The sequence below is a fragment of the Antennarius striatus genome, chromosome 9, assembly GCF_040054535.1.
Source record: "Antennarius striatus isolate MH-2024 chromosome 9, ASM4005453v1, whole genome shotgun sequence".
Classification (NCBI taxonomy): Eukaryota; Metazoa; Chordata; class Actinopteri; order Lophiiformes; family Antennariidae; genus Antennarius; species Antennarius striatus.
In genome coordinates this window covers 16,432,189-16,457,432 of record NC_090784.1, presented here as the reverse complement: position 1 = coordinate 16,457,432, position 25,244 = coordinate 16,432,189, and the positions used below count along the sequence as shown (strand labels likewise).

At 40.4% G+C, this 25,244-nt stretch overlaps 4 protein-coding genes across 5 annotated transcripts; 3 read left to right on the top strand and 1 right to left on the bottom strand.

Annotated features, from left to right (window-relative positions):
* The first annotated feature begins 579 nt into the window (after positions 1–579).
* On the top strand, positions 580–8,306 carry flcn (folliculin). 2 transcript variants are annotated; one of them, XM_068324778.1, is made up of 12 exons: positions 580–720; positions 849–1,061; positions 1,990–2,148; positions 2,251–2,472; positions 2,593–2,759; positions 2,859–2,950; positions 3,994–4,160; positions 4,240–4,353; positions 5,025–5,148; positions 5,255–5,380; positions 5,911–6,013; positions 7,334–8,306. In XM_068324778.1, exons 2-12 carry the CDS (start codon positions 849–851, stop codon positions 7,539–7,541), a joined length of 1,695 nt encoding a protein of 564 aa, XP_068180879.1. In that variant the 5' UTR covers positions 580–720; the 3' UTR covers positions 7,542–8,306. The 2 variants fall into 2 exon arrangements, with proteins under 2 accessions (XP_068180879.1, XP_068180880.1); XM_068324779.1 differs by having other exon boundaries at positions 1,990–2,136; positions 7,334–8,305.
* A 927-nt stretch (positions 8,307–9,233) lies between these two features.
* zgc:174888 (uncharacterized protein LOC558116 homolog) lies at positions 9,234–12,188 on the top strand. Its single transcript, XM_068324801.1, has 5 exons — positions 9,234–9,778; positions 10,130–10,236; positions 10,679–10,750; positions 11,002–11,148; positions 11,380–12,188. Exons 1-5 carry the CDS (start codon positions 9,766–9,768, stop codon positions 11,749–11,751), a joined length of 711 nt encoding a protein of 236 aa, XP_068180902.1. The 5' UTR covers positions 9,234–9,765; the 3' UTR covers positions 11,752–12,188.
* Positions 12,189–14,152: 1,964 nt separating this feature from the next.
* grwd1 (glutamate-rich WD repeat containing 1) lies at positions 14,153–19,032 on the top strand. Its single transcript, XM_068324790.1, has 7 exons — positions 14,153–14,396; positions 14,494–14,611; positions 15,787–15,949; positions 16,038–16,248; positions 16,972–17,117; positions 17,642–17,833; positions 18,396–19,032. Exons 1-7 carry the CDS (start codon positions 14,183–14,185, stop codon positions 18,702–18,704), a joined length of 1,353 nt encoding a protein of 450 aa, XP_068180891.1. The 5' UTR covers positions 14,153–14,182; the 3' UTR covers positions 18,705–19,032.
* A 118-nt stretch (positions 19,033–19,150) lies between these two features.
* cdc42ep5 (CDC42 effector protein (Rho GTPase binding) 5) lies at positions 19,151–21,897 on the bottom strand. The gene is made up of 2 exons (XM_068324798.1): positions 21,745–21,897; positions 19,151–20,949 (listed from the first exon to the last, which is right to left on the bottom strand). The coding sequence occupies exon 2, from the start codon at positions 20,945–20,947 to the stop codon at positions 20,021–20,023; it is 927 nt and encodes a 308-aa protein (XP_068180899.1). The 5' UTR covers positions 20,948–20,949; positions 21,745–21,897; the 3' UTR covers positions 19,151–20,020.
* Positions 21,898–25,244: the final 3,347 nt, after the last annotated feature.

Below are 25,244 nucleotides of genomic sequence, written 5' to 3'. Positions count from 1 at the left end.
TAATCGTAAACCTGACAACTTGGATAATGCGGAAGTGGTTCGTGACGGCTGGTGTTTGATATTGAAAAAAAAAAATCAGTATCCCTTAGAGAGAAATGTCTTCACAGTATAAATACGTTTTTACAAGAAAAAGAAATAACTTGCGAGGCTTTTAAAACCTTTAGATCCCGAGGAGGCGAACAGTCCGACTTTTTAATGGCCTTTGAACCCTCCGTTTTTCTGTTTTACGGAATTATGGGTAATGTGGTTCCTATTCATTTCCTCAACGTTTTTGAGGAAACATCAGACAGAACTTAGTGAAATTAGACTGTACTATTATTTTTAGCTGTTATTTTCTTTCCGTTTAACGTTTACTTGCACTTTTTTTCGACATAACCTGTAAAATACAGCTACAACCACGCAACTTCCGCAACTGAGCCTGCGTATTAGATTACGCTCGGGCGCGTGACTGCGTCACGTGACATCTGTTTTTAGCAATTTTGCAGCTCTATAGCAAACAGAGGAGACAAGGTGGAGGGAAGCTAAATCGGTCGGTTTGTGAGATTTATTTGTTTTTATTTTATTTACATAGGGTATTGGGTTAGCTGTGGGACTCCGTTTTTGTTTTTGTTTTTTTTGCGGGTTTTTGTGTTTACGTTTTCTAAACGTTAAATCCTATGAATGTCATTTTGGAAGTGACCACAGGACATATGCTGGGAGTGCAGTAGCTCTCAACTGAAGGTAAGGCCACGCCGTACTTTCAGGTTTAATGAATCACTATGTGTGTTCACTAGTTATGTCATGTCATGAATTACTGCAACAACTATAGTAATTACAACAAACGTTTGATAAACTTCCCTTCTATCCAGATGAATGCTCTTGTTGCTCTTTGTCACTTCTGTGAGCTCCACGGCCCCCGGACGTTGTTTTGCACGGAGGCGTTGCATCCTCCACCTCCGTCCCCGTCAGCGCAGGGGGGTGCCTCGACACCTGGAGACCGGGACCGCGATGCCGACCGGGAGGGAGAAGGGCTGACCATGAGGGCCAACAGCTCAGCCTCACAGAGAGGAGAAATGTGTGACGTGAGTGCAGAGATAGAATGTCTGACAACAGAAGTGTCATTTTCTACTTGTTCTCCATGTTATACAACCCCAGATCTAGAACAGTTGGAATATTATGCAGAATGCCAAAAGAAAACTAAATGATACGACTTATAACTCCTCTTTAGCCTACGAGTAATTCACTACAATACAAGGACAAGAAATCAAATTTTCTAAGGCATGATCCAATTTATTGTCTGTGGAAATTGGCTTTGTGTTTCAGTCAACTTACCTCAAAATCAACTTGAAGGACAAGCATTTAGATGTTTCACCTTTCATCCAAGAATTGCAATCAACATTCCTGATTTTTAATCATTTACACTGTTCCTTTTTGCATCACTCTATTTTAGATGGACTCCAGGTCCAGGGAATTTGGCCGCGTTTCTGGATGTTGTTGTTTTATTTTTTTCAAACATTTAACTTTGCATGAGCCACAGATGTCCGTAATTTTTTTTAAACCCCTGTCCATTGGAGACTTGTAAAACTTAGAGGTAATGAGAGAAAAATAAAAATACTATAATAGTAGAAGTACAGTCCATTTATCAGTGCAGACAAACCAAAAAAAATACAACTAAAAATAGAAACCATTTTTCTTGAACAGTAGCTTACTAAGTTGCATTTGTAGATGCAGTAGCATCTGTGTCAACTGTGTTAAATGATGTGTAACTGAGCCTATGTATTGGTATTCTTCATAGGATCATGGATTAAATGGATGAATTAAAAGTGATGGGTCTGCAAAGTTGCTTTTCATTTTTGTCCCTTATTTGTGGAGAATTTTCATTTTACTGAATTTTTGATGACACTGTGTTATGTATTTGAGGAAATTCTCAGTCTATGTTTCGAACAGAGAGGTCATAATCTTTTTATCTACCTCTAAGTACCACTTTTTCCTCTTCTTTTTGCATCTTAGGGTTGTCGATCACTTCCTGCATCTCACCCAGGCTTTGTAAGCATTGATGATGAAACAGGAATACGCTTCCTGAGCCACCAGCATCCCAGACAACCACAACTGTTCAGTGTGGTGCGCCAGGCCTGCGTACGCAGCCTCAGCTGCGAGGTAAACGGTGACGTACGTCTGCATGTATGTGTGTGTGAGTCACACATCTCATGCACTAAATAAAATGATTTTCTTATTCCTTTGTCGCCACCTATTTGTTCTCTGTTCTAACAGGTATGTCCTGGCCGAGAAGGGCCCATTTTCTTTGGAGACGAGCAACACGGTTTTGTATTCTCACACACCTTCTTTATCAAAGACAGCCTGGCCAGGGGGTTCCAGCGCTGGTATAGTATCGTCATGGTGGCGATGGACAGGATCTACCTCATCAACTCCTGGCCTTTTCTGTTACGCCACCTTAAACTCACTATACAGAGTTTGCAAAGCACAGCCCTCAAGGTAGGGTGCACTGCCTGTGCATGCATAGAATTACTTTAATCAAATAGCAATATAAAGACCTACCACACGGGTGTGTATTGTTTGTTGTACCAACTGTCTTTGTACATTACTGCCTACCAGGTGTTTGACAACGAACAAGGAGTTTGTCCCCAGCGGGCAGCGAGGATGAACAGTGTCTTCTCACCCACAGTGTTCCCACACCAAAGGAGTGGCAACGCAGCAAGATCACTAACTTCTCTCACACAGCATCCTAACCTGTGGGCCAGCCTGCACTCATCATTCAGCTGGTGAGTCAGTATACTGTCATTGCACTTTGACATACAAGCATTGTTTTGTACCTTGTACTTATACTGACACTTGGAAATATGTTGTGTCATTGTCTCCAGGCTACTGAAGGCCTGTGGGTGTCGCTTGACAGAAAAGTTGCTGGAGGGAGCCCCCACTGAGGACACACTGGTGCTTATAGAGAGACAAACAGGTGCAGATATACTTTAATTATTTAACTGAGAAAGATTTTTACTGATCTTCTGTAAAACCTCAGTTTTTTCCCCATCAAGCATTTTTTTAACCTGAACATGAGTAAAATATGAAAGTGTTAAAAACATCAGAAGTTAATTTATTCAAATTGTCTACCCTTCCAGGCAACATTTGTCTTCATGATGCAGGATGGTGTCAGTTGTTGTTTTGTTTTTTCCACACGTCATTATGATTTTATCTGAATAATCAGAAAAATATCCTGTTAAAACTGATTCACTGGTTAATCAGTGTGAAAAACGAAGAATCACTTAAATTTAATTTTTATTTTAAAGACATTATTAAAATTGTACTGTACTCAATTAATCTGCCTTTCCAGAAAGTACAATGTGTTTGATTAAGATCAGGGTTTCCACAAGGTCTTAAAAGTCTAAAATTTGCTCATCTTTGTTTTAAGCCTTAAAAAGTCCAAAATATATTCTTGCATAGGTATAGCGTACAGTATTAGACTCAAATTGTCTTTAGTGCCTAGAAGTAATTTTCTCCAGTATAGATTTGGAAAAGGTTTTAAGTTTAATCTGTACTAGTCTTGAAAAGGTCTTCAGAGTTCTTATATTTAACATTTTTAAAACCTCCAGAACCACTGTTAAACGTAGGAACGGATAAAAGATTTAGTTGTATCCCATTCCATTGTGGTTGTTTGAGTGGAATTTAATACCCATTCTTTTATGTTAGTATTATAAACCCTAGGATTCTAGCACTTTTGAAAATCAGTTACCAGGTGATGAACTGCTAAGCAAGATTTACCACGTTTCATGTTAGCAGTACAAATAAAAATTCAATTTTGTAATTTTGTACAGATTTATTTTAGGTGTCTCTTACGTAGTACAGAACACATGGGAATACATTTTATTACATGCTTGTTAGTGTTAGATTACATCAGCAATGAAATCAATCCTAGAGAAGAGGTGAGATTGAAATACTACCAGTTACAGTGAAACTCACTTTCATGCTTTTTGTCATTATGCTTTTCTCTGTTTCCAAAAGAGCAAGAGGAGGAAATGAACTGCTGGGAGGGAGCAGAAGGAGGCACTTCTATGACACAGAGGCACCAATCAGAGAACAAGCTGGGACAGGATTTCCTGTGTGACGACGATGCAAATTTGGATGATTTACCTGATCCCAAGTTTTTGTCACTAAGGCATCTGAGACAGGTGGATTTCTGTTTGACATTTCATTTAGTTTGCACCTCTACATAATTTCCCATTTCCAAGCATCTTATTTGGTCTGCAGGTTCTTGGAGCTGCAGAGTTCCGTCAGCTTGTGTGGCACGTGCTCATGGGAAATCAGGTTATATGGAGAGGAGCTGACCCCGGACTCATCCAATCAGCTTTTGCAGTGCTCAAGGTACTCTATTACTTTTTCCCTTTATGTCACAGTCACTGTGTCATTGCATGTGGGTAAATGGAAATCAGATCTTATTTTTTGACTCTTCAGTTGTGGCATGACAGAAGAACTGTGTCATCGCTTGAGTGAAATGTGTGACATGTAATGATTCACGTTGTACTTATGAGGTATGACTCATTTAACGCTGCTAATATTTTCTTCCAAAGTCATTTTGATGTAATATTAACTGATTAGATTTGATTGGTTTTCGGTAGTTTCTCTGAATAATGTTCACCTTTTTAGATTTTTTTCTCTGACTTGTATTTCTTGCCTGAAGATATTATTGATATGATATTGAGAAATTATATTTGCCTGCACATGCTTCCCCTACCCTTCTCTAAAGAGAGGGTGTGTTTTCATTATGTAATTATTGGCTCCTCATAATTTAGATAATTGTGTTTAATATCGATTTTCATAATTGAACCTGATTTAATTTGTGTTATTGTGTGTCCCTGCTTCTTCTCTTCCTCACAGCAAACATTTTGATTTTTTTGGAAAACCAGTGGTGTTACAGCTAATATTAACTGTTCTTCTATTCAGACATCCCAGTGAATCATAACAATGTGACTGTGAGGTCATTAATCTTGGGCAACCATGTCTGTAATGTGAACTCCTGCCCTGTCTCCCATCAGTCTTTGCTCCCAGTGGGCTGTGTGCGCTCTGTGCCATACAGTACTCAGTATGAGGAAGCTTACAAATGCAACTTTCTGGGACTCACCCCAGATGTACCCATTCCAACCCATGTGAGCTCGTCAGGTAAAAGAGTTTGTAGATTTACAATTTAACAGCTCATAGTACAAAGGGAGGACTTAAACATGCAGCTCTGTTTGTGTTAATTCTACCTCTTTTGTTTACGTTGTAGAGTTTACAGTCCTGGTGGATGTCAGTACAGAGAGAAGCTGTCCGATCGCACCCATTAGTGAAAACGACATTTCTTCAATATATCAGTTCACCATCAGCAGTGCCAACACTCAGCCCACAGACAAGGGTGAGCCTGATGCCTGAATTACAGTGTCATTCTGAAGTTGCTGCTACTTTTAATGCCAGAAAATAAACAAAATACATTTCTTTCTTGTTTAAATCCTTAAAAAATTGCATCTCTCTGCCAACACTGCACTTATTAAACAAATGCATTTATTTTATTAATGACAGAAAATACTTTGATATTTTTTGATGCAAATCTGCTTGAAAGTAGACAGTGCATTTTTTTAGGTCGTATTTTTTGATTGTTTTCAGCAGGAACAGGTGAAAATATCCAAAATGCTCAGACATGTCCTATCCTGCAATTTTATGGCATCCTTAAAGGACTCCCACGATCTGGCACTGCACAAAAAACTGACTGATTTTCTTGGTTCGCAGCCATTCTTTTTTTAACTTTCATCAGCTCTTTGGAGGTGTTTAAGCTTGCAGGCAACATGTAAATACCCACCTTTAAAAAACAGACAGTATGTTCTTGGATCTATAGAATGAAGGTCACATAATGTGCTGGCAGAACATCTCTTTTTTTTTTTACTGCAGGTCCTACATTACTGAACAAGCTTGAGGTGGCCCTGTCCAACAAGAACCTGTCTGTGGATGTTGTATCACACTGTCTGCTGTGTCTGAAGGAAGAGTGGATGAAGTGAGTAAAGTCACCTGATGTTAATGTACACATGATGTGAAAGGAAGGGCTCTGTTTTCCTCCGCATGTTTACCTGTTTGCTGTAAACTGTCAGGTCAGGAAGGGCAACCTGTGGATGCTGATAACAGTTTACACTGGCTGATTTCATTGATCCAGCCGTCTTCTTAATCTTATCAGTATTCAGGTCATAATGACAGTAAGCAACACAGGATATTATAGGTGGTCTTTCCACAGAAACACTTTCCTGTCCATATGGGGGAATTCCACCAACAGATGAGATATTCTCCCGCACAGTCTGTTCCGCCCAGTCACCTCAAAACCCATTCTCTGGAGAACTCCAACTAGGCGTTGCTCAGCCAGACTTTTATGAGTATCCCCTTATCAGCTTTGCTCCTGTGTCAATGGTCATCTCTGGGAAAGAGTCCAACCCTTCTCCACGTTTTTCTATCTAGCTACAACTCCACATTCCATGGTGCACTCCACAACTAGTCCTCAAATCCAAAGTCAGCAGACCCAGGTCCTGCTAGGTACCTGTTAACCATTGGAGTCAGGTGCAATGGAGTTTGGTTATCTATACATTCCTTACTCCCAGCCAAGGTGTCAAATGTTCTCAAGACGGAACGTGAGATTGAAAGACGGATCAGTGCAGCGGCTGCAGTGATGCAGTCACTGTATAGGTCTGTCGTGGTGAAGAGGGAGCTGAGTCGAAACACGAAGCTCTCGATTTACCATCAGTCTTTGTTCCTACTCTCACCTTTGGCCATGAGCTCTGGGTCATGAAAGGACAAGATCCCGGTTACAAGCGTCTGAAATGAGTTCCCTCTGTAGAGTGGCTGGGCGCACCCTTAGGGTGAGGAGCTCAGTCACCAGGGAGGAGCTCAGAGTAGAGCTGCTGGTCCTCTGCCTCGAGCAGGGCTATCTGAAGTGGTTTGGGCATTTGTTCCGGATGCCTCCTGGACGCCTCCCTGGGGAGGTGTCCGGGCATGTCCTACCGGGAGGAGACATCGGGGAAGACCTAGGACACGCTGGAGGGACTATGTCTCTCGGCTGGCCTGAGAAAGCCTTGGGATCCCCTGGGAGGAGCTGGAGGAGATGTTTGGGGTGAGGGGAAGTATGGGCATCCCTCCACCAGGGCAGTGACGGCCTTGAATGAATCCGTGATGTATTTCTGTGCCGCTGAAGACTGCATGTTCGATCAAATCTTTGATATCATAATACTGGTTGAAAGGGGTTGCTTCATGCTTTTGTAAAAACTCTTGCTATCTATGTTATGTACAATATGGTTCACCATTTTAGTAATAGTGATTCCCTTTGTTTCAGTAAAGTCAAAGTGCTGTTCAAGTTCTCCAAAGTGGACGGGCGAGGCAGAGAGGACACCCAGAAGGTTCTGGCCCTTCTTGGAGCTACAGGGCTTGGTGAGGAGGACAATGTTAGGCTACTTAAGTTCTGGATGACTGGACTCAGCAAAACCTACAAAAGTCATCTCATGACAGCGGTGCGGGGAGGAGAGAGGAGCCCTAGCCAGTGACAAAGCGAGAGGCAGTAAATGGATGAAAAAAAGGGCCTAAAAGGGGAAGGGGAATACAAAGGAATAGAAACTGAAAGTAAAAACCTTATCATCGTGGTATTTGTGAACTGTTTTGGTCTTTCAGAGACATTGAAGGAAATGCTCTTGATAAGTTTTGAGAGATATGCTCCTTACCCCGATTATTCTCAAATTACTGCATTCAGTGAGTCTGTATGATGTATGAGGCTTTTGATTTTCAAAGGGAATTATTATACAAAGGCTCCACATACGAATATATGACTCAACTTCTTACAAGCAGACTGTGTCTGTGTGCTATTTGTTGATGCTTTTAAGTGAAATAAATTACTCTGAATGACCCTGTGACATTTTTAATTCCTTAATTGTCTCCATCTTGTGGCAAACAAGGAGAATGAAGATGGAATGAATTGGAAGCCTATGGCTACAACTCACTTGTTGGAGTGGCAGGCACCCAACAAGTGCTGTAAGACAACACTTTACAATTTTCTTGTGTCCTGAAATGTGGAAATCGGTTGCATAACGCGGCAATGATCCAGAGCAGACAAACACGTTCTTGGTATCTTCATAAGCCGGTCGAACACAGATCAACTGAAAACCTTATTTCACACTACGGTTATGTCAGTTTAATGCTTTGCAGAAACATGCAGACTTGAGTCAATAAAGTTCAGCAGCATAAGGCTTTGTTTAAATTGGGAGTCGCCTTTTTTTTCCTTTTCGCTCAGCTTATCTGGCTTACTGAGACTTGCTCCAAAGTTCTAATAAAGATGTTTTGTTCTTATTCTTTTCTGTGATTTACTCAAGTCAAAATTTCATTCTGCAAGTTGAAGTCATGGAAACAGAAACATAATTTTTAGCAGCTCCACGGATTAGTTACATATTTACTTTCCCCTGTATGCAAGAGATGAGTGAAACAAAAACATTGCACAATGGCCGGATATTTACTGCCATCATTAAAACACAAATAGGTTTTGGAGTTGATGATTCCTCAGGGACTCTGCTGCTCTCTGGTTTCCTCTCCCCTTAAGAGAAATGGGAAAGTCATCTTACTTCCTCTGGCTTGTTTTAAAAGCAATTCTTCCAAAAAACAACTATCATTCCTGAAGTGAGTGATTAATTCCTTCTGACATTTAAGCCAAACTAAGATGGTGCATCATACAACTTGAAGGGAGAGTTGAACACAGTAAGAACAGGATGATGACAGCTGTTCACAACATCTGACATCAGAATCAGTTCGTTCATCACTATGAAGTGGATCTCAACAGCAATGACTACATAAAGCGGTCACACAAGCAAATGTCACAGGCTTGCAAGTTCAGGCAACGTAGTGTTGCAATCCAGTTTTTGAAGGAATGTGATTCTGTCATTTTTTTTAAAAAAAGCAGATGATGTGATGATTAAACAGGCAGATATTGCATGCTGAATTTAGTGGGATAAAGACCGAGGGACCCACAGGCGCAGAGGTGTGGGGGAGAGTCAAAATGAAAAACATACGCTCCAACTGCATGACTAAGCCTCCTTGGGCCTGGTGTTGGAGGGAGGAGGATGGGGGCAAGAGGGTGGGTGTCAGAGAATGTCGAGAACGGGGGGAGGGAGCCGGGTCAGTCAATAGTGAGGTAAAACGTGTGGCGGTGGGAGGGACTGAGACTTAAAGGGAGCAGACAAGCAATTCAGCACAGCACTCTCACTTTGAGTCGGGTGAGGATACACTGGGTGGCCGGAGAGAGAGAGAGAGACAGAGAAGAGGAGGCCACTGTCTGCCCTGCTTTTATCCATTAACCAGTTGCAAGGGAAAGAGGAGTGGTTCAAATTATGTGGTTCAGGAACATTCTAGGTCAGTAGTGAAAAGGGAAAGGGAAAGAGATAGAGTTAAAAAGAAAAAAAAAAAGCTTTCATAGGAAAAGGCTGCAGCCACTCAGGCTTAAGTGGGAAAATCCAAAGTGAGAGAACAGGATGGCGTGAGAGGATAAATGAGACATTTTTGGGAAAGTACCAAAGAAACGCAAAAGGAAGGAATGCATAAAGGATATCCACAAGGGAACTAACAATCAAGCAGTGAAGGAGAAGAAGACAGTGTGTCAAAGACCCCAGGAAACCACAGAGAGGGAACTGCTTTTTCACAGACCTGACTGACACAAACCCCATCCGCAGAGAGATTACTGTCAACAAGAGCAATGGAGAAGTGTCCGTTCTTAGAAAGATAAAAAGGATGTCACTGCCAGGTGAGACACAAGGTTTAAGGACATTTAAGAAAGTTTTCAAACTTTATATTATGTCTGTTGGAGGGAAAAACTCTCAACTTAAAATTGGTTCTTTCATATCCAGGCCTCATTTCAATTGTTGTGTCACTTTGTAGTGTTACAACAACATTTCCTGTGTCTAAAGCTTAGTTCAAATGTTGTAATAACACCATGTCATCTTGTTTTCTACTAAAAATCCTAATTGAGACGAGGAATGATGTCACGTCCTTTAGTAGGTACGCTGTTTGGACAAGCCACAGACCTCAGAGGCTTTCCAGTAATTACTGAATGTGTTCTGTCTCCTTACCGTCGTCTTTCTCATGCTTCCAACAGTTTTTCTGTTCCTATCACTCTGGACTGTTCAATGCGGTGGATGTGGCTTTGACTATGAAGGTGTGAAAAACATTAAAACTACTATCGACTCCAATCCTACTGGATTTGTAAGTTACCTCATGCTTGATTTTATAGTTTCATTTTTGGGTTTCTGAAGTCAAAAACATGCTTTCTGTATCAGTTACACAGAAAGCATGACTAAATAATATGGTAGTTTTAACAAATGCATATACAATCTTTCAAGGAATAGAATCACTTGTTAATCAGTTGGTTAACTTGGTGGTCAAATGTGACAGTCTGACTCAAATGAATGACAATGGTCGGCTCTGATGAGTTATCAGATGATAAATAGTGTTAATCAATGACGTGAGTGAATCTACAAAGAGTATCAAACAGTGAACAGGTTCACTTCTTTGGTTACTTAAATTATCACGTGATACAAATGAAATTGTTGGAATAGTAGTAATAGTTTTATAATCCTTATAGTTGAAGTTTCCGTTATTATCATCATCTGTGGGTTTATTCTCATTTTTTTCTTTCGTTTTCCAGAGGACTGTATTTCCTAAGAATTACTATGTGGTGCACCATTACACAAGGAGCATGCTCTGTGACACTGACCCGGTAAGTTCCTACCTGATAAACTGTAAATGAGGTCCGATGTGCAATAAATGCTATCTTCAGAAAGTTTAGCCTTTATTTTCAGCTACTTTAACCATTCCACATACATTCTTGCCGTGTCAAGTATCCTTGAGTCTTACGGTACTTGCAATTGAGAAATGACTTATATTCTTGCGGTTATTTTTTTGTACATGTTTTTGCACGCTCAAACCAAACTTTTGAGTTGTTGTGTTTTCCCACACTTTTCCCTACAGTGTTGTGTGTTCCCTGCTGCAGTAGTCCTTCTGGATTCCTGGCATGTTCTTCTCAGAAACCTCTGGGATGAGCACCTGAATCACTCCTTAATCTTTGATATAAAGCAGGCACTGGGTAAAATTATACGAAAGAACAGAAATACAGAGGTAAGATTTTCTTTTTGAATATATCTAATTATACCTTATTATTTTGGACTTCACTCTGCTAAAAAGTGTTTACATTTACAATACATGCCTTAAATGCAAAAAGGCCAGAACAATATATTTAACTGCTTACTGCATTTATGCCAATTTTATACTTTTGCATATAAGATAATTTGAATTTGGCAGTCTTTCTCCGTGTTTTTTATTTATTCATTTCTCTTTTTTTCCTCATAGAGGTTCCAGGAAGAGACGGAGCTCACCCAGTTCTCCAGATTGTCTTCCTCCCCCGAAGAACTCCTCAGCCTAACATCAGAACTTTTCACCCGATGGGTTGACGTGGGGTGTTCCCCTTCCATAGAAACATGCACCCTGCCAACTTTACCCCCCTCTGTTGAAAGGAAGGAGTACGGTCCATCGAGAGCCAGGCTCTTGACAACCCGAGTTATCAGCAGCGAGGAAGAAGAGGAAGGACAGCATGACAAGATGATAGACATGATAGAGCTGGTGCCCAACAGCGGTCCTCCATGCATCACTCCATGCTTATCGTACTATGCTTTTGTCTGGAGTCTCTTCCTATTCAGATTCCACTGGTGGTTGTTTCCATAGGTAGTGAAAAATGTGTTTTTGATCATGCACACAAAAATGCAAGACATTTCCTGGCACTGAATGTTTGTTTTCTTATATTTGCGTCCTTTTGTTGTAATGCAGTAAGCTTTATTAATATGAAGTGACATGCACCGGTTGCATTTAATGTCCAAAGTTAGTTCACATAGCAAAGTTCACTGATCCAACAGTGACTCTATAACAACTGATATTACACATATAAACGTCTAGCTATCCTCTGCTGAGCAAGCCACAAGCTCCAACTAGCTATACTCTCTATGCTAACAAGACATAAATGCTGGGCCAACCAGTACACATAAGCCATCGCCTGTTGATGTTGAGTTCACTGTTTACAATTAATGTTATGTAAATGTTAAGATATTACCATCTATGGGTGTTTACTTGTGTACATAATTGTTAATTAAAGACATTTAGATATACATGTTGTCAGCTTTTGGTTTAACAAACTACAATGTAATATCCAAAATGCTGGACACTTTTTTGAACATGTTGTTTATCAAAAACAGTTCAACTGGAGCAAAATTTTGAGTTATTTGTTCATAACTTATTGGAGAATTTCGATTTTCTTCTACTTTTTCATTAAAATTCTCTAAATTTTACGACACTTATTCCCTGCTCTACAGATTAATTATATTTTTACAAGTTAAATTAATAAATATTTTAAGTCACTCAAAATAGAAGGAAAAAAATTAATGTGTCAACAGAACTGAAGAACTAAAGTAACAGAACTATGCTGCATTATAATATGTATTAAATGCATTTATTACAATACTTTCAGAATTTTTCTACACACTATTGTTTTTTGGGATGGATTTATGTGGATTTTCAATTTTACATTAATGTCAGATTTGTTTATGGTCGCTGCATTCCTGCAGCAGAACACGGAGTTCACGACCGAGTCCACATTTATTTGAGCCTGACCATCACTGCCAGTTCTTTTAAAAGAGTTTAGAAGTCTTTCACAACCGCGATGAAACTTTTACATAAACTTCAAGAGAAGTTGCAGAAGAGGGAGGAATTTACGTTGGATGAAAAACAGACGGGTGAAATGTCCTGACTTCCGTCAAAGAATTACAGCAAACACCAAAGTGCACCACTCGGTGTTCACACTTGCCCCTGCTTGTACACACCCACGCATGTAATGTGCATTGTTGTCCTCATTGGAGCCTCTATATTTCGTAATCCTTAAACAAGAGAACCGCTGTGGGAACAGACTCGGGATCAGTGACCTTACTGTATTTTTTTTTTTTACCCACTTTATTTCATGCAAGGATGGAATAAATCTAAATAATGGATGCGGACAAAGGAGAAACGAGTAAGATAATCATAAATGGAGAACAAAGATTCTGACTAATTTGGAAACCAACAATGCTACAAATTCTCATGTCTTAATTTTTTTTTTTTGGACTGTTGGTTTGTGGAATTACTTTTTTGTTGACACTGCAAAAATTTCTCAATAGTTTATCTATTCGTGACTAATGCTGGACTTCTCACCTGTTCAGCTGCCAAGTCCACAGATTCCCCTTAGAGATGGAGGCTACTGACCCCACGCAGTGACCCATCCTGTGTTACTGTGCTTACATATTACATTTACGCGTTTTTCATTGATTAAATTATTGAAATGATTATGGTTAGGAGGAAATATCCTGTATTTAATGAGCTGTTTGTGAGCAGAGAAGGAAAATAAATGTTCAATTTAATCAATGAATCTCTTTAGTACAATTCTGACTAACTTGTACCTACCTTATTGAAATACTTCCTTTTCATTCTAACCTCTAGAGTTCAAGGGAGTATATTTGATTTTTTTAATATCTCATTAATCTACATTTGGAGCTACTGTACTGTACTTTTCTTTTCACACAACCTGTCATCGACCAATATTTCAATCAATATCTAGGCTGCATGGTTTTTTTTATTCTGCCAATTTTTTCTGCCAATAGTCGAGGGCTTCTCTCAACAGCGTCCCAAACTATCGATTTTAATTATTATCTAATGTTTTGCTTGCTACAGATGATTAAACGAACCACTGCACACATGATCGTGATGATTCACTTTGAGTACATGGGGGATCCTGTCACGGTTCAATACGTGGATCTAAAAACATGGAAATGATCCATGTGATTAACAAAGCAAAAGTTATTCTCCCAGAAAGGAATGCGCTCACAAACTACGCTTCGCTTGACGTCCTTTATAACAAAACTACCGCTAGTTTGGGTGATTTTCGACGCAAATATTTGCAAATCTGCTTTTTTCCTGGCAGTAGAAAGCCAAGACCAATCGGAGGCAGCTGTATTCCCGTAAAGGGTGGGAGACCGGGAAGAGAGGAGAGAGAGAGTGAGAGAGAGACAGCAGAGGGAGGAGGGGTTTAAACCACGTGGTCACTCTGGAAACAGGAAGTAAGCAAACTTCCAAGATGTCTGCGCGCGAGGAGGACACGTTGGGCGAGGAAGAAGACGTGATGGAGGGGATGGACGACAATGATGAAGGAGTGGAGATGGAGGAGGAAGAAGGAGCGGATGGAGAGGAGGGTAAAAAAGTGTACATCCCCGGGATTGAGCCGCTCCAGCCGGGAGAGGAGCTAGACATGGATCGGTCCGCGTACCGCATGTACCACGAGTGTCAAACAGGCAAGTTATTAAAGTAGCTGTGAGCTGAAGTTAGCCACGATGCAGAACCACAAAGCAGGATTGAGTTGAGTTGTGTTCCTTTGCCGACCCCCTTTAGGTGCTCCGTGTTTGAGCTTCGACGTCCTGCGGGATGGAGAGGGAGAAGGCAGGGAGCACTTCCCCGTGTCCATGCTGCTCTGTGCGGGCACACAGGCAGAAACGGCTCTGAGCAACAGGTACCCCCCTCCAGGGAGAGAATGGGGTTGACACCCTGTGTGCACAGGTCACCTCTGTTGAATCAGACCTTCATCAAAGCACAGATGTTCACTGGATTGTTGTTGCTTCACCAAGATGTGCAGCTAAGTCTGAGGAGGATGTCTAAGTACCCCTCAGGCTTTATCAGTGAGAGGAGGATTCATCTCTGACCGTTCCTGAACTACAAAACTATTTCCAGCGTGCTCGATCGTGTTCACCCCGCCGTTACATTATGGCAGATATGATTTTTATCCCCTTCATATTTTCACTGGAAAGAGTTTATCTCATAAGCTTGGGGGATAAATGTGTTGTGGCTATTTCTCTAAAAATAGCTTCCAAACTCAAACCTTGTGTGTTGAAAATGGTGACAAAACCTCACTCAAAAGTGGAAGAAGTACTGAGATTTATGTAGATATACATGTACAAGTACAATTAAACTTGGATGAAAATGTAAGCATCAGATACTCAGTTTAATGATGATTTCTCAGAATAGTGTATAATTTGTAATGGATTATTCATAATTTAACTGCTGAACCTGGTGAGGCTGATGTGACTCCTTGTAGTCTGTTCATATCCCTTGCAGATCTATTACAATATCTGCAGTTTAATGTTAGTTTATGTGTCCAATGGTCTGAATTGGGCTAAGCAGAATCTGCAAGGCACCAAAGTCTTCATTCAGATGTAGTGTAACGAAAAATTCAGTATTTGCCCTTTAATTTGTGGCCAAGTAGAAAGTAATTATAGAGCTGTTTGTAAAGTAACTCAGAATGGTACTTGAGAACAGAAGTTGAGTAAACTAAAAACATGCAATGTGGATGAATTGGCAACACTAATCTCCCCATAGATGTGAGTGAGAGAGAGAGAATGTTGTTTGTTTTTCTGTGATGAACTGGAGACTCGGACAGGAAATACTGTAGTCTGCTGGTATTACCCCCTCCCTCACTGAGACCCTCGACGTTAGCATTTACAGTAAGTCCTTGAATAACTTTCACTTCTGTTTTGACATCATCCAAACAATGGATGAAACAATGGGGCGGGGGGGGACTCGGTTCAGGTGAAGGTCAACGGAAAACATGTTCCAAAGGGATTCTGAATCCCTGCACTTGTAATATAACACTGAAGAAAATATATTTATGGAGTCGTTTGACTGTTGCAGGCTTCTTGTCATGCGCATGCACAACCTTCATGGAACACAGAAAGAAAAAGAAGGGGAAGAAAGCAGTGATGAAGAAAGCGATGATGAGGATGAGGATGACGATAAGAAGCCTAAGATGGAACTGGCCATGTTGCCTCACTATGCTGGGATTAACAGAGTCAGAGTATGTTGTGCATCACTTTTCATATGAATTCAAGTCCTCCCCTGTCTGATGAAGGTTGTAACGGCTGATCGTGCCTCTCAATGTGCAGGTGACCCGGCGTGGGGAGCAGGCGTTGGCTGCTGTGTGGTCAGAGAAGGGACAGGTAGAAATATTTGACCTCAGAGATCAGCTGGAGGCTGTACACAATTCTGCAGCAATGGCAGCTTTCATCAAAAAGAAGAAGGAAGCAACAGCTCTCTTCAGTTTCTCCGGACACATGACTGAGGGGTTTGCCGTCGATTGGTCACCTACAGTACCCGGTACGTGAGACTCCATCATGGAGTTCAGTTTGGAGCTGTAAAAAATTTTTTTTATTTAAATTTAAGATTTCAGGAGTTCAGAATGTTGTCTATAAAATGTTTAAATGTGTCCCTGACTCTTCCTTTTAATGTCTTACACGAGAAGAACGCCGAAGTGAAGCATGATCTTCTTCCCCACTTCACAACCACCTCTGATTCTGATTTGTGCAAATTCTCAAGCTGCAGGCTTTTGACACAAGCGATAAAAAACTCACATTGTCCTCCATGCTTGTTTTACCTCATGGGGGAACTTTTGTTCAAAGAATCTACAAATGCTCCGCTTGGTTCACCTGTCTCCCCAATTTAAATAAAATCTGTCTTATTCTGCTGAAAATTAAACCGCTAAAAAAAATAGAAAAGACATCTGATCTAAATGAATGAGGAAAAGAAGGGAAATAAAATCCAAATTATTAAAAGGAGCAATTACCCATTGTGGTTTGTGTAGATGGTGGAGCTTGTATGTGTGGTCCCCAGGATATGCTTTGGACAGAAGTTTCACAGTTATTAGGGTTAGCATATAAATTGTTAATCCAGGAACTGCCACAGGTCACATTATCAGTACACAAGTTATGGTTAAAATAATGATCAAACCTTTTTACATTAGCAAACAAATACAACAGTCTTATTTTGTTCAGTATTTTATTGTGTGTCAGTTAAAGCATCTTGTTTCCTCTTCATTAACAGGCCGTCTTGTCAGTGGAGACTGCAAAAAGAACATTCATGTGTGGGAGCCACAAGAGGGCGGGACTTCATGGCAAATTGACCAACGACCTTTCAGCTCCCACAGCAAGTCTGTTGAGGATCTGCAGTGGTCACCCACTGAAGCCACGGTGGGTTTATAGAAAGAGAGACATGTCATGGGGATTGGATTTATATGCTTGTGTGGGTTTCCCCCCCCATGCATGTAAAGTATTAAACACATTAGGGTTTGACATGTCAGATAAATATCTCCCTGACCAGAAATCGCCTGTCTGGTCCTAAATGTTTTAGTGATTCAAATGCAGAGGAAGAATTTCTCCAGTGGAGTTGATAAGTTCAGAGTTCAACAGCTGACTGATGAAGCACAGGCATTGGAATGGAAGAAAATGAAGTGTTGAGGGAATGAATGGAATGTTGACTTTAAAAATCAGCAGTTAAGGAGACTATCCCCCATGATAATGACAGGTTAACGTCTGTAAGTAGTCCTGCAGCTCACAAGTCAAGAGATTAGTTAAAGGAATGCGAATGTGGATTCACGTTTTTGCAAAAAAAAAAAACGGAACAAAACCATCATGTAGGAGTCCCATGGTTCTTGTTCTGCCTCTGCTGCATTACATGATAAAAACTCACTTTTATTTTCTCTGGTCTGCCCCAGGTTTTTGCATCGTGTTCAGTGGACCAGTCTATTCGTATTTGGGATATCCGTTCCCCACCCAATTCAATGCTTGCAGCCAATGAAGCTCACTCATCTGATGTCAATGTGATCAGCTGGAACAGGAGCGAACCATTCCTTATCTCTGGCGGGGATGATGGCGTTCTGAAAGTGTGGGACCTGCGACAGTTTAAGGTAAAATAAGGAAAAGAGAAGACTGATGTCTTTATCTAATATTATTAACTTTTATAAATAAATATTAAAGTTGACTTAAATACAGTTATGAGTTGAGGCTTTTTAATGTATGAGAGGGAGTGAAGATCCTATTGTTTGACAGTGTGTCATCACACATGGATAAAGACAAATGATGTACGCACTTGTTGTTTACACCATCAGATAAGTTTGCTATCTCCACAAAATAAATAAATGAAATGTGTACCATCTTGTGTTTGTTGAACTGCACTGTGAGTTTCCCACTTAATTCGGCAATTTATTATTATTGATTCACCAGTAAAACACACCTTGAACTCGTGTTCACATTGCAACTTGTGTGAAAAAAAAACAAAATCAGGAAGGCCAGTTCAGGTCCATTAGATAAATAGATATATACTTTATTAATCCCGGAGAAAATTGCACATATCCACTGCTCAGGCATTACATAATGAATAAATACTGGATAAACACCAGGAGAAAAGAAACACTGACATCACAGGACATACCACTGTGTCAGAACTGAGTTCTCTTGCTCCACCTGCAGACTGGACAGCCTGTGGCCAACTTCAAGCAGCACAGCGCTCCCATCACGTCTGTGGAGTGGTGCCCCACCGACTCCAGTGTGTTCGCCGCCTCGGGAGCAGACGATGTGGTCAGCCAGTGGGATCTGTCCGTGGAGTCGAGTGACGTGGGTGCCAGGGTGGAAGGCGTGAAGGACCTGCCCTCTCAGCTGCTGTTCCTACATCAGGGGCAGTCAGAGATCAAGGAGGTCCACTGGCACCCACAGATTCCCGGGGTGATGATCTCCACCGCTCTTTCAGGATTCAATATCTTCCGGACGATATCTGTGTAGTGTGTGTGTTTGAGGAACACATGAGTTATGCATCTATCTCAGTAGAACACATCTGATGTTCAGTGAGCGATTCGCCCCATTATGTTAATTTATGTACATAACCCAGCTGTTTAGGTAAAAAACTCTTGTTTATTGGTCAACATTGGTGCCACATAGAAATCATATTTTTACAGTTGATCATTTTGTGTGTATGGTTTACAGATGTGTAAAGTATTTTAAGCATTGTCTTGTGCATGCTTAAAATAAAATGTTTTAAATAGTGAGTGTCTGCTGTTTTACCGTATTTCTGAAGAAGTATGGGATTTATTTGATCCATCCATTTTGTACTTGACGCAAATATAAAAGTTCAGATCTAAGGATATTCATAGTCACACTTGAGTACTTTTTCTTTGAGCTTTTGACCTGAAGTTATTTTCTTCGGAAAATAAATCATAACCGAAACGGGATATTTTTAAATCCCAATAATTGTTTTATTGTTTCCACAGTAAACCTCATCAAACCACAAGATAAAACCAGCACTCTCAACAGATGAGGCATCTCTCCTGTTTACAGCATTGTGAAATAAAATTTCTGAAAGGAGCATTATACAGGCAAAAAAAACAAACTGACAAAAATATCACTGGACTTGATTTGCAATTGACTTTTAAATCCCATGATTGTCTAAGCAGTCCAGCCTCGCAGCCCGTAACATTAAAAATGACCTGATTCTGGTTCCAACCAGATAAATTTACACTTAATAACAATTTAGAATGTGAAATTCACAGTAGTTGCTTGTACACAGGATTACTTTTGTCTTTTAAATGTCTCTGGAATGCATCAAGAGTCATGGAGATGGAAATAAACATGCAATATAAGAAATAAGACGTTTGGTACAGGGTACAAAAAATAAGCATACAGCTCTTATGGCACTAGAACATAAAGCTAAACAACACGTGATTCATTTTACACGGTAAAATATGACAGAGCAATGCAGGATGATTAATATAATAGGAATCAAACTTTCCGCTGAGTTTCCGTTTCATGGCAAAAGCCTCCAGGTGAACAAAGTGCTACAAAACATTTTACCATAATGACACAGATTTTTTCTGATCCAAATAATTCTATCTGCAAATCTGTTACCCTGATAGATAAAACATGCATTTTCCAGTTGGGCAACATCGTTGAACTGTACGTCTTTCACTGAGTCTCGGAAAATCCAGTTTCTGTATAGTTAAAGCTCCCATTAAGATGGTGAAATGATGAGTTCAGTAAATTACAGTATACTGACTTTACTTGACAGCGAAGAGCATTTATTTTTCAAGGGGAAACTTTATTCCCTATAGACCGATTTCATCATCAAACTCATCCTCAAATGTGTAGCCCCGTCCTACTTCCTCCTCTTCTTCAGAATCAGTCTCTGATTGGTAGCTGTCGACCCTCCTCCTGTCCAATGACACAACTCCATCATAATCTGAGCTGTGTGAAGACGCCGGACTGGGTGGGAGCTCTACTTTGTGATTGGTGAACTCATTATTATCTCCGGCTACGACTCTCTCACCCCTCTCGCTTTCACCCTTCATCGGATTGGAACTCGCCAGCTGCTCTTCACCCTGGAAGTCAAACTCCCGACCCTCTTCTTCCTCAGATGCCTGGCGAATGATCTCCTCTCGTTTGTCACTGAATCTCACTTTTGGTCGCAGCCCTTTTGACTTGATCCCGTTCCCATCCTGTATCCTGTCATCTCCCACTGGGTTCTCATCCAACCCAACCAAGTTCTTCTCATTCAGCTCATTATGCATGCTTACAGACTTCGATGGTGAAGACGCTCCCTTTCCCTGCTTTTTACCGACCGATGAAGCTCCACTTTTTGGTGTGAACACATCCTCTTCCTCATCATCAAGCCCTAGACTGTCCATCACCCCAAGTACATCCCCCAGCATAGATGGGCCTAGATCCAGGTCCAGATCCAAGGTGAATGAAGACACCGACTCAGAATGCTGAAGCTCGTCATCCGGTAGACCTCCTGAACCATCTGTGTAAAGATTGCTGTGGTGAACTGCTGGCTGAAGGTCAGGGTCTGGGATGGTACCTGAACCCTCTATGTCAGGCTGGGATGGGCTCGGTCCAAGCGTGGACAGGAAGGAAGTGTCCCCAAAAGCATCACCTCCCCTCCCAATGTGCATGGTGTGGCGAAAGTCACCCAGTGGGGCCGAGATCATGGTCGGGTCCAGCCGAGGGGCCCTTGAGGATTTGTGAAGTGGCATGACTGTAGATAGATTGAAGGGAAGGGAGGAAGAATATAAAGTTAATTTACATGAGACTGCATCGAGTGAATGAAAAACACGATGAAAAGACAAATGGTGCAGACACAGCAAGTGGAGCCCAGAGTCCAGGCTGCTGATAAGACGGGTCAGCGTCAACACAACACCTTGTTGTGCAACGGCATCAGGAAACCAATGAGCGCTCATGCTGAGACTTGTGCGTAAATCTCACTCGTGCAAAGCAAGCACATACTTTTCACTACCCTCAGGCGTGTGAGCATGTGGACGAAAACAGAAACAGTAACGTTCCCAAATGAGAGATATGAATCTGTGACACCATCTGGTTCACGGCAGCAGAAACACCAGACTCACAGTGAGGTTAGTAGTTAGTAGTTACTAGTTAGTTGTGTCCATGTTTCATTTGTTAAATTATATCATACACACTCACTGATATCTCTGTTTGTGTGTGTGTGTGTGTGTGTGTGTGTGTGTGTGTGTGTGTGTGTGTGTGAGAGAGAGAGAGAGAGAGAGAGAGAGAGAGAGAGAGAGAGAGAGAGAGAGAGAGAGAAAGGGGGGAGACTGGGATGGGAGGGGGCTTATAGGCCTACCCATGCCTTCTATATTTTCCAGTCATAGTTAAATAAACTGAACACTGTACCATTTAAATAGATAAGTGTCAAAACGCACGCTGGGTCTCTTCTAAATGAGACATAACTGAGAGTAGCGCTGGAATGAACGCAGAAGTGCCGCCCGGTGTGACTGAGCGTCACGGAAACATTCAACAAGTCCCACAAACTTACTTTAAACACCGGATTGTGCTGTTAGATGGGCTCCCTCCTCCGAATCCAACTCTTACATCTGGAGCTTTTGCGCTCGCTTCCCTCTCCGTTTTTCCCTCGCACTTTTTCTCTCCGTCGTTTGTCTGTGTGAATTTTCTTCTCTCCAAAGGGATGGGCATGGGACGAGGAAGTGACGCGACAGGGATTGGGAAAGCTGGATCAGACTTACACTCCACCAATTGCTCAACATATACTGTATATATGTATGCAATATATACAATATATATATTGCATGCACAGACACACACATATAATATATATATAATATTTATTATATATTATATATATATAATGTTATATATTATTATATATTAAATAAACTGAACACTATATTATATATATATATATATATATATATATATATATATATATATATATATATATATATATATATATATATATATATATATATAATATATATATGTGGTTTGTATGTCCACATTAAAGACATTTATTCAGGCCTAAATCATTTCAAATGTGACACTGGTTTAGAAAAAAAAATTTTTTTTACCACATTAATGATGTCTGTCAGTGAAGCAGTCTCTCATATGTTATGCAAATTAGCTGACAAAATAAAATTGTTGTAGGGTGCCAGGCTGTTGCAAAACAAACTCATATAGTTGATTTATAGTTGATCTCACATTTGTTCATGCAAGCAATCGATGAAAGCTTTAATTTTGATGAACAGGAGTCCATATGATCCAACTTCCTTCCATGTGTCAAAAAAAAACAACAACACAAAATCCAAGATACTCAAACAATTGTTCTGGCTGGTTAGTTATTGTTTGTGAGATCTTGTCACAGATGCTCAACATATTTGTCGGATGATGTAGTCTGCAAGACAACAATGGAACCACGTTACTCATTTAGCAGGAACATGAGATCATCCCCTGTGACAAATGGACAGGAAATTACACTAAACACTGGAACTTTTTTTCTTTGAAACCTGTGTATCACTGATCGTGGTGTTGGTGTGAACCCACCTATTTCCATGTTATTTACTAATTTGCACTGCGTCTTCTTAAACAAACCATGAACATGGCTGAAAAGTAAGACTTTGTTCATGTAATATGCATATTTAAAAGTAGGGACATATTATGTCTATAAAAGTATGTCTCTGTTAGGAGAAAAAACCTCTCATTTCATGTTATGAATAAGAAATTTTTAATTTATGCCTGTTGTATGTCATGTAAATGTTTCTGTAAGAGAGCAACTTGAGTCGTTCTGTTCTTTGTTAGGGAGTAAAAAATAAATAATAATTTATTAACCTTACAACAGTTTAAAAAAAAAAATAACCTAAACAGAAAGTCTGAATAACGAAAGGGATTAAGAGTGGGAGAGACTGACAGGAAACAATTCTCTTTTTCTCAATACACACAGACACACACACAGACACACACAGACACACAGACACACAGACACACACACACACACACACACACACACACACACACACACACACACACACACACACACACACACACACACACACACACACATATTTACACGTCACTCAGTGGCATATCCTGCAGCTGTGTGCGCTTCACAGGAAGTTAAGACCACACAACGAGTGAGTTCGCCCTAAACCCTTTAAATAACAAAACAAAAATAATAAATACAGTATACACACACACACACGCACACACACACACACACACACACACAATAGATGCACATAACCTTCAATTGTAAACTTGGGAAATCCATAATCAAAATTTCCCACCTATGAAAAGCATGCAGAAACATGATAAAAAGGTGGGAAATAAAGGGTCTCCAAGATTTGCTACATCAATACCAAATCATACTTTGGTATTTATTCATGTTTTCAAGTAATTAACCAGATCTTGGCCACAGGGGCAGCAGTTTGAGCAGTGAAGCCCAAACACTCCTCTCTCCAGCCACTTCCACCAACTTCTGGCACTCCTAAGCCAACCAAGAAATATAATCGCCCATGAGTTCTGGGTCTGATTCTGGTCTTCTCTCAGCTGGACATGCTTGGAACACCTCCCTATAGGAATCATCCAGGGGTCATCCTGATTAGATGCCCGAAGCCCTTCAGCTGCCTCCGCTCCATACAGAGGAGCAGCAGCTCTATTTTTCAGATGTCTGAGCTCCTAACCCTACCTCTAAACCATCTCGAAAGAGAACTGTTCCAGTGTTCCACAACCAGGGCAAAAACCATATAGTTTCTCCAGGATCTGAGGTTGAACTATCAGCGGGACTCTCCTCTTCAGTACCCTGGAGTGGACTTTACAAATCATACACATGTCATTAAATAAGAGAGTAATTATCAATTATCCAAAGGAGTTGAAAACAAACCCCTTGATTTCTTCAGAGAGGCGTGAAAGAATCCACCATTGACAAAGTAGAGAAACCATCTCTGAAGGGAGGGTGGACATCTCTATCACCTCTGTCCGCGTAGGTTCTCAATGATCAGGTCAAGGATATTATCCATTGCCTATTTACAATCAGGTCCTTTTAAAACTCCCCAAAAGAACTATACAGCAGATTGACTCATGTGAAGAGGCTCCTGATAATGACTCCATTAGCATACAAGGGCTTACTGATGACTTTGAAATTTAAAATGTGTTATTTTTAGAACATGGACACTCTCTGGCAATCCCAGTGACCATTGTTGGTAGAGCTAGATGGGTTGTAGGAAAATTTTGTTGGAATATGAACACCACTGACCACACCACACAGACTGGTAGAAGCTGAGGCAACACCAGCCACCACCAGCACTGAAGAAGCCTCTTGGATAAGAGGTGAAGGTCTTCAAGGAATACTGTACAAGTCCAGTGGATTGATTTAAAATCTTTGGTTAACCAGGAATGATATGAATGAGAACCTTCACAAATTATCAATTGCTACTTTTCCAAAAGGTAAAATGCCTGTAGCTTCACAGGTATATTTTATTTCCGGTGATATGTGAGCTGATTAAATGACTGAACATTATTTGCAATATTACTGTCAGAAGCCACTCAGAGAGGATGTCACCCGTGATTTCTGAATGTCAAAATGAAAGTTTGAATATGAATTCAAACAAAATATTGTTTGAATTCATGTAAATCCCTCACTTTCCTCTGTACCTAAGCCCTCCACAGCTTGAACCATGAAATAATTGCCAGAAAAAAAAATTTTTTTTAAGTCTAAAGTAACTTTCTGACATATTTATGAATTTTTTTTTTACAAAAATGTTTATATATATTATATATATTAGCTAAAATTTGTATAATTATCGCTGGATCCTGAAGGAAGAAATTCCGAATGGAGAATGTACATGCATGTGTCTGATTGTATGCATCAAGTTTTGGGGGAAAATGTGCCAAATTTATGATGTACAATTACCAAAATCCTCAAAGGCCAAGTCAATCAAATTTGATAACGTTTGACTTTAAAATGGTTACTGTAGAAACGGGAAATTAAATGTAAAACCTGTGCTTTGAACTTAAAAGCAAGGG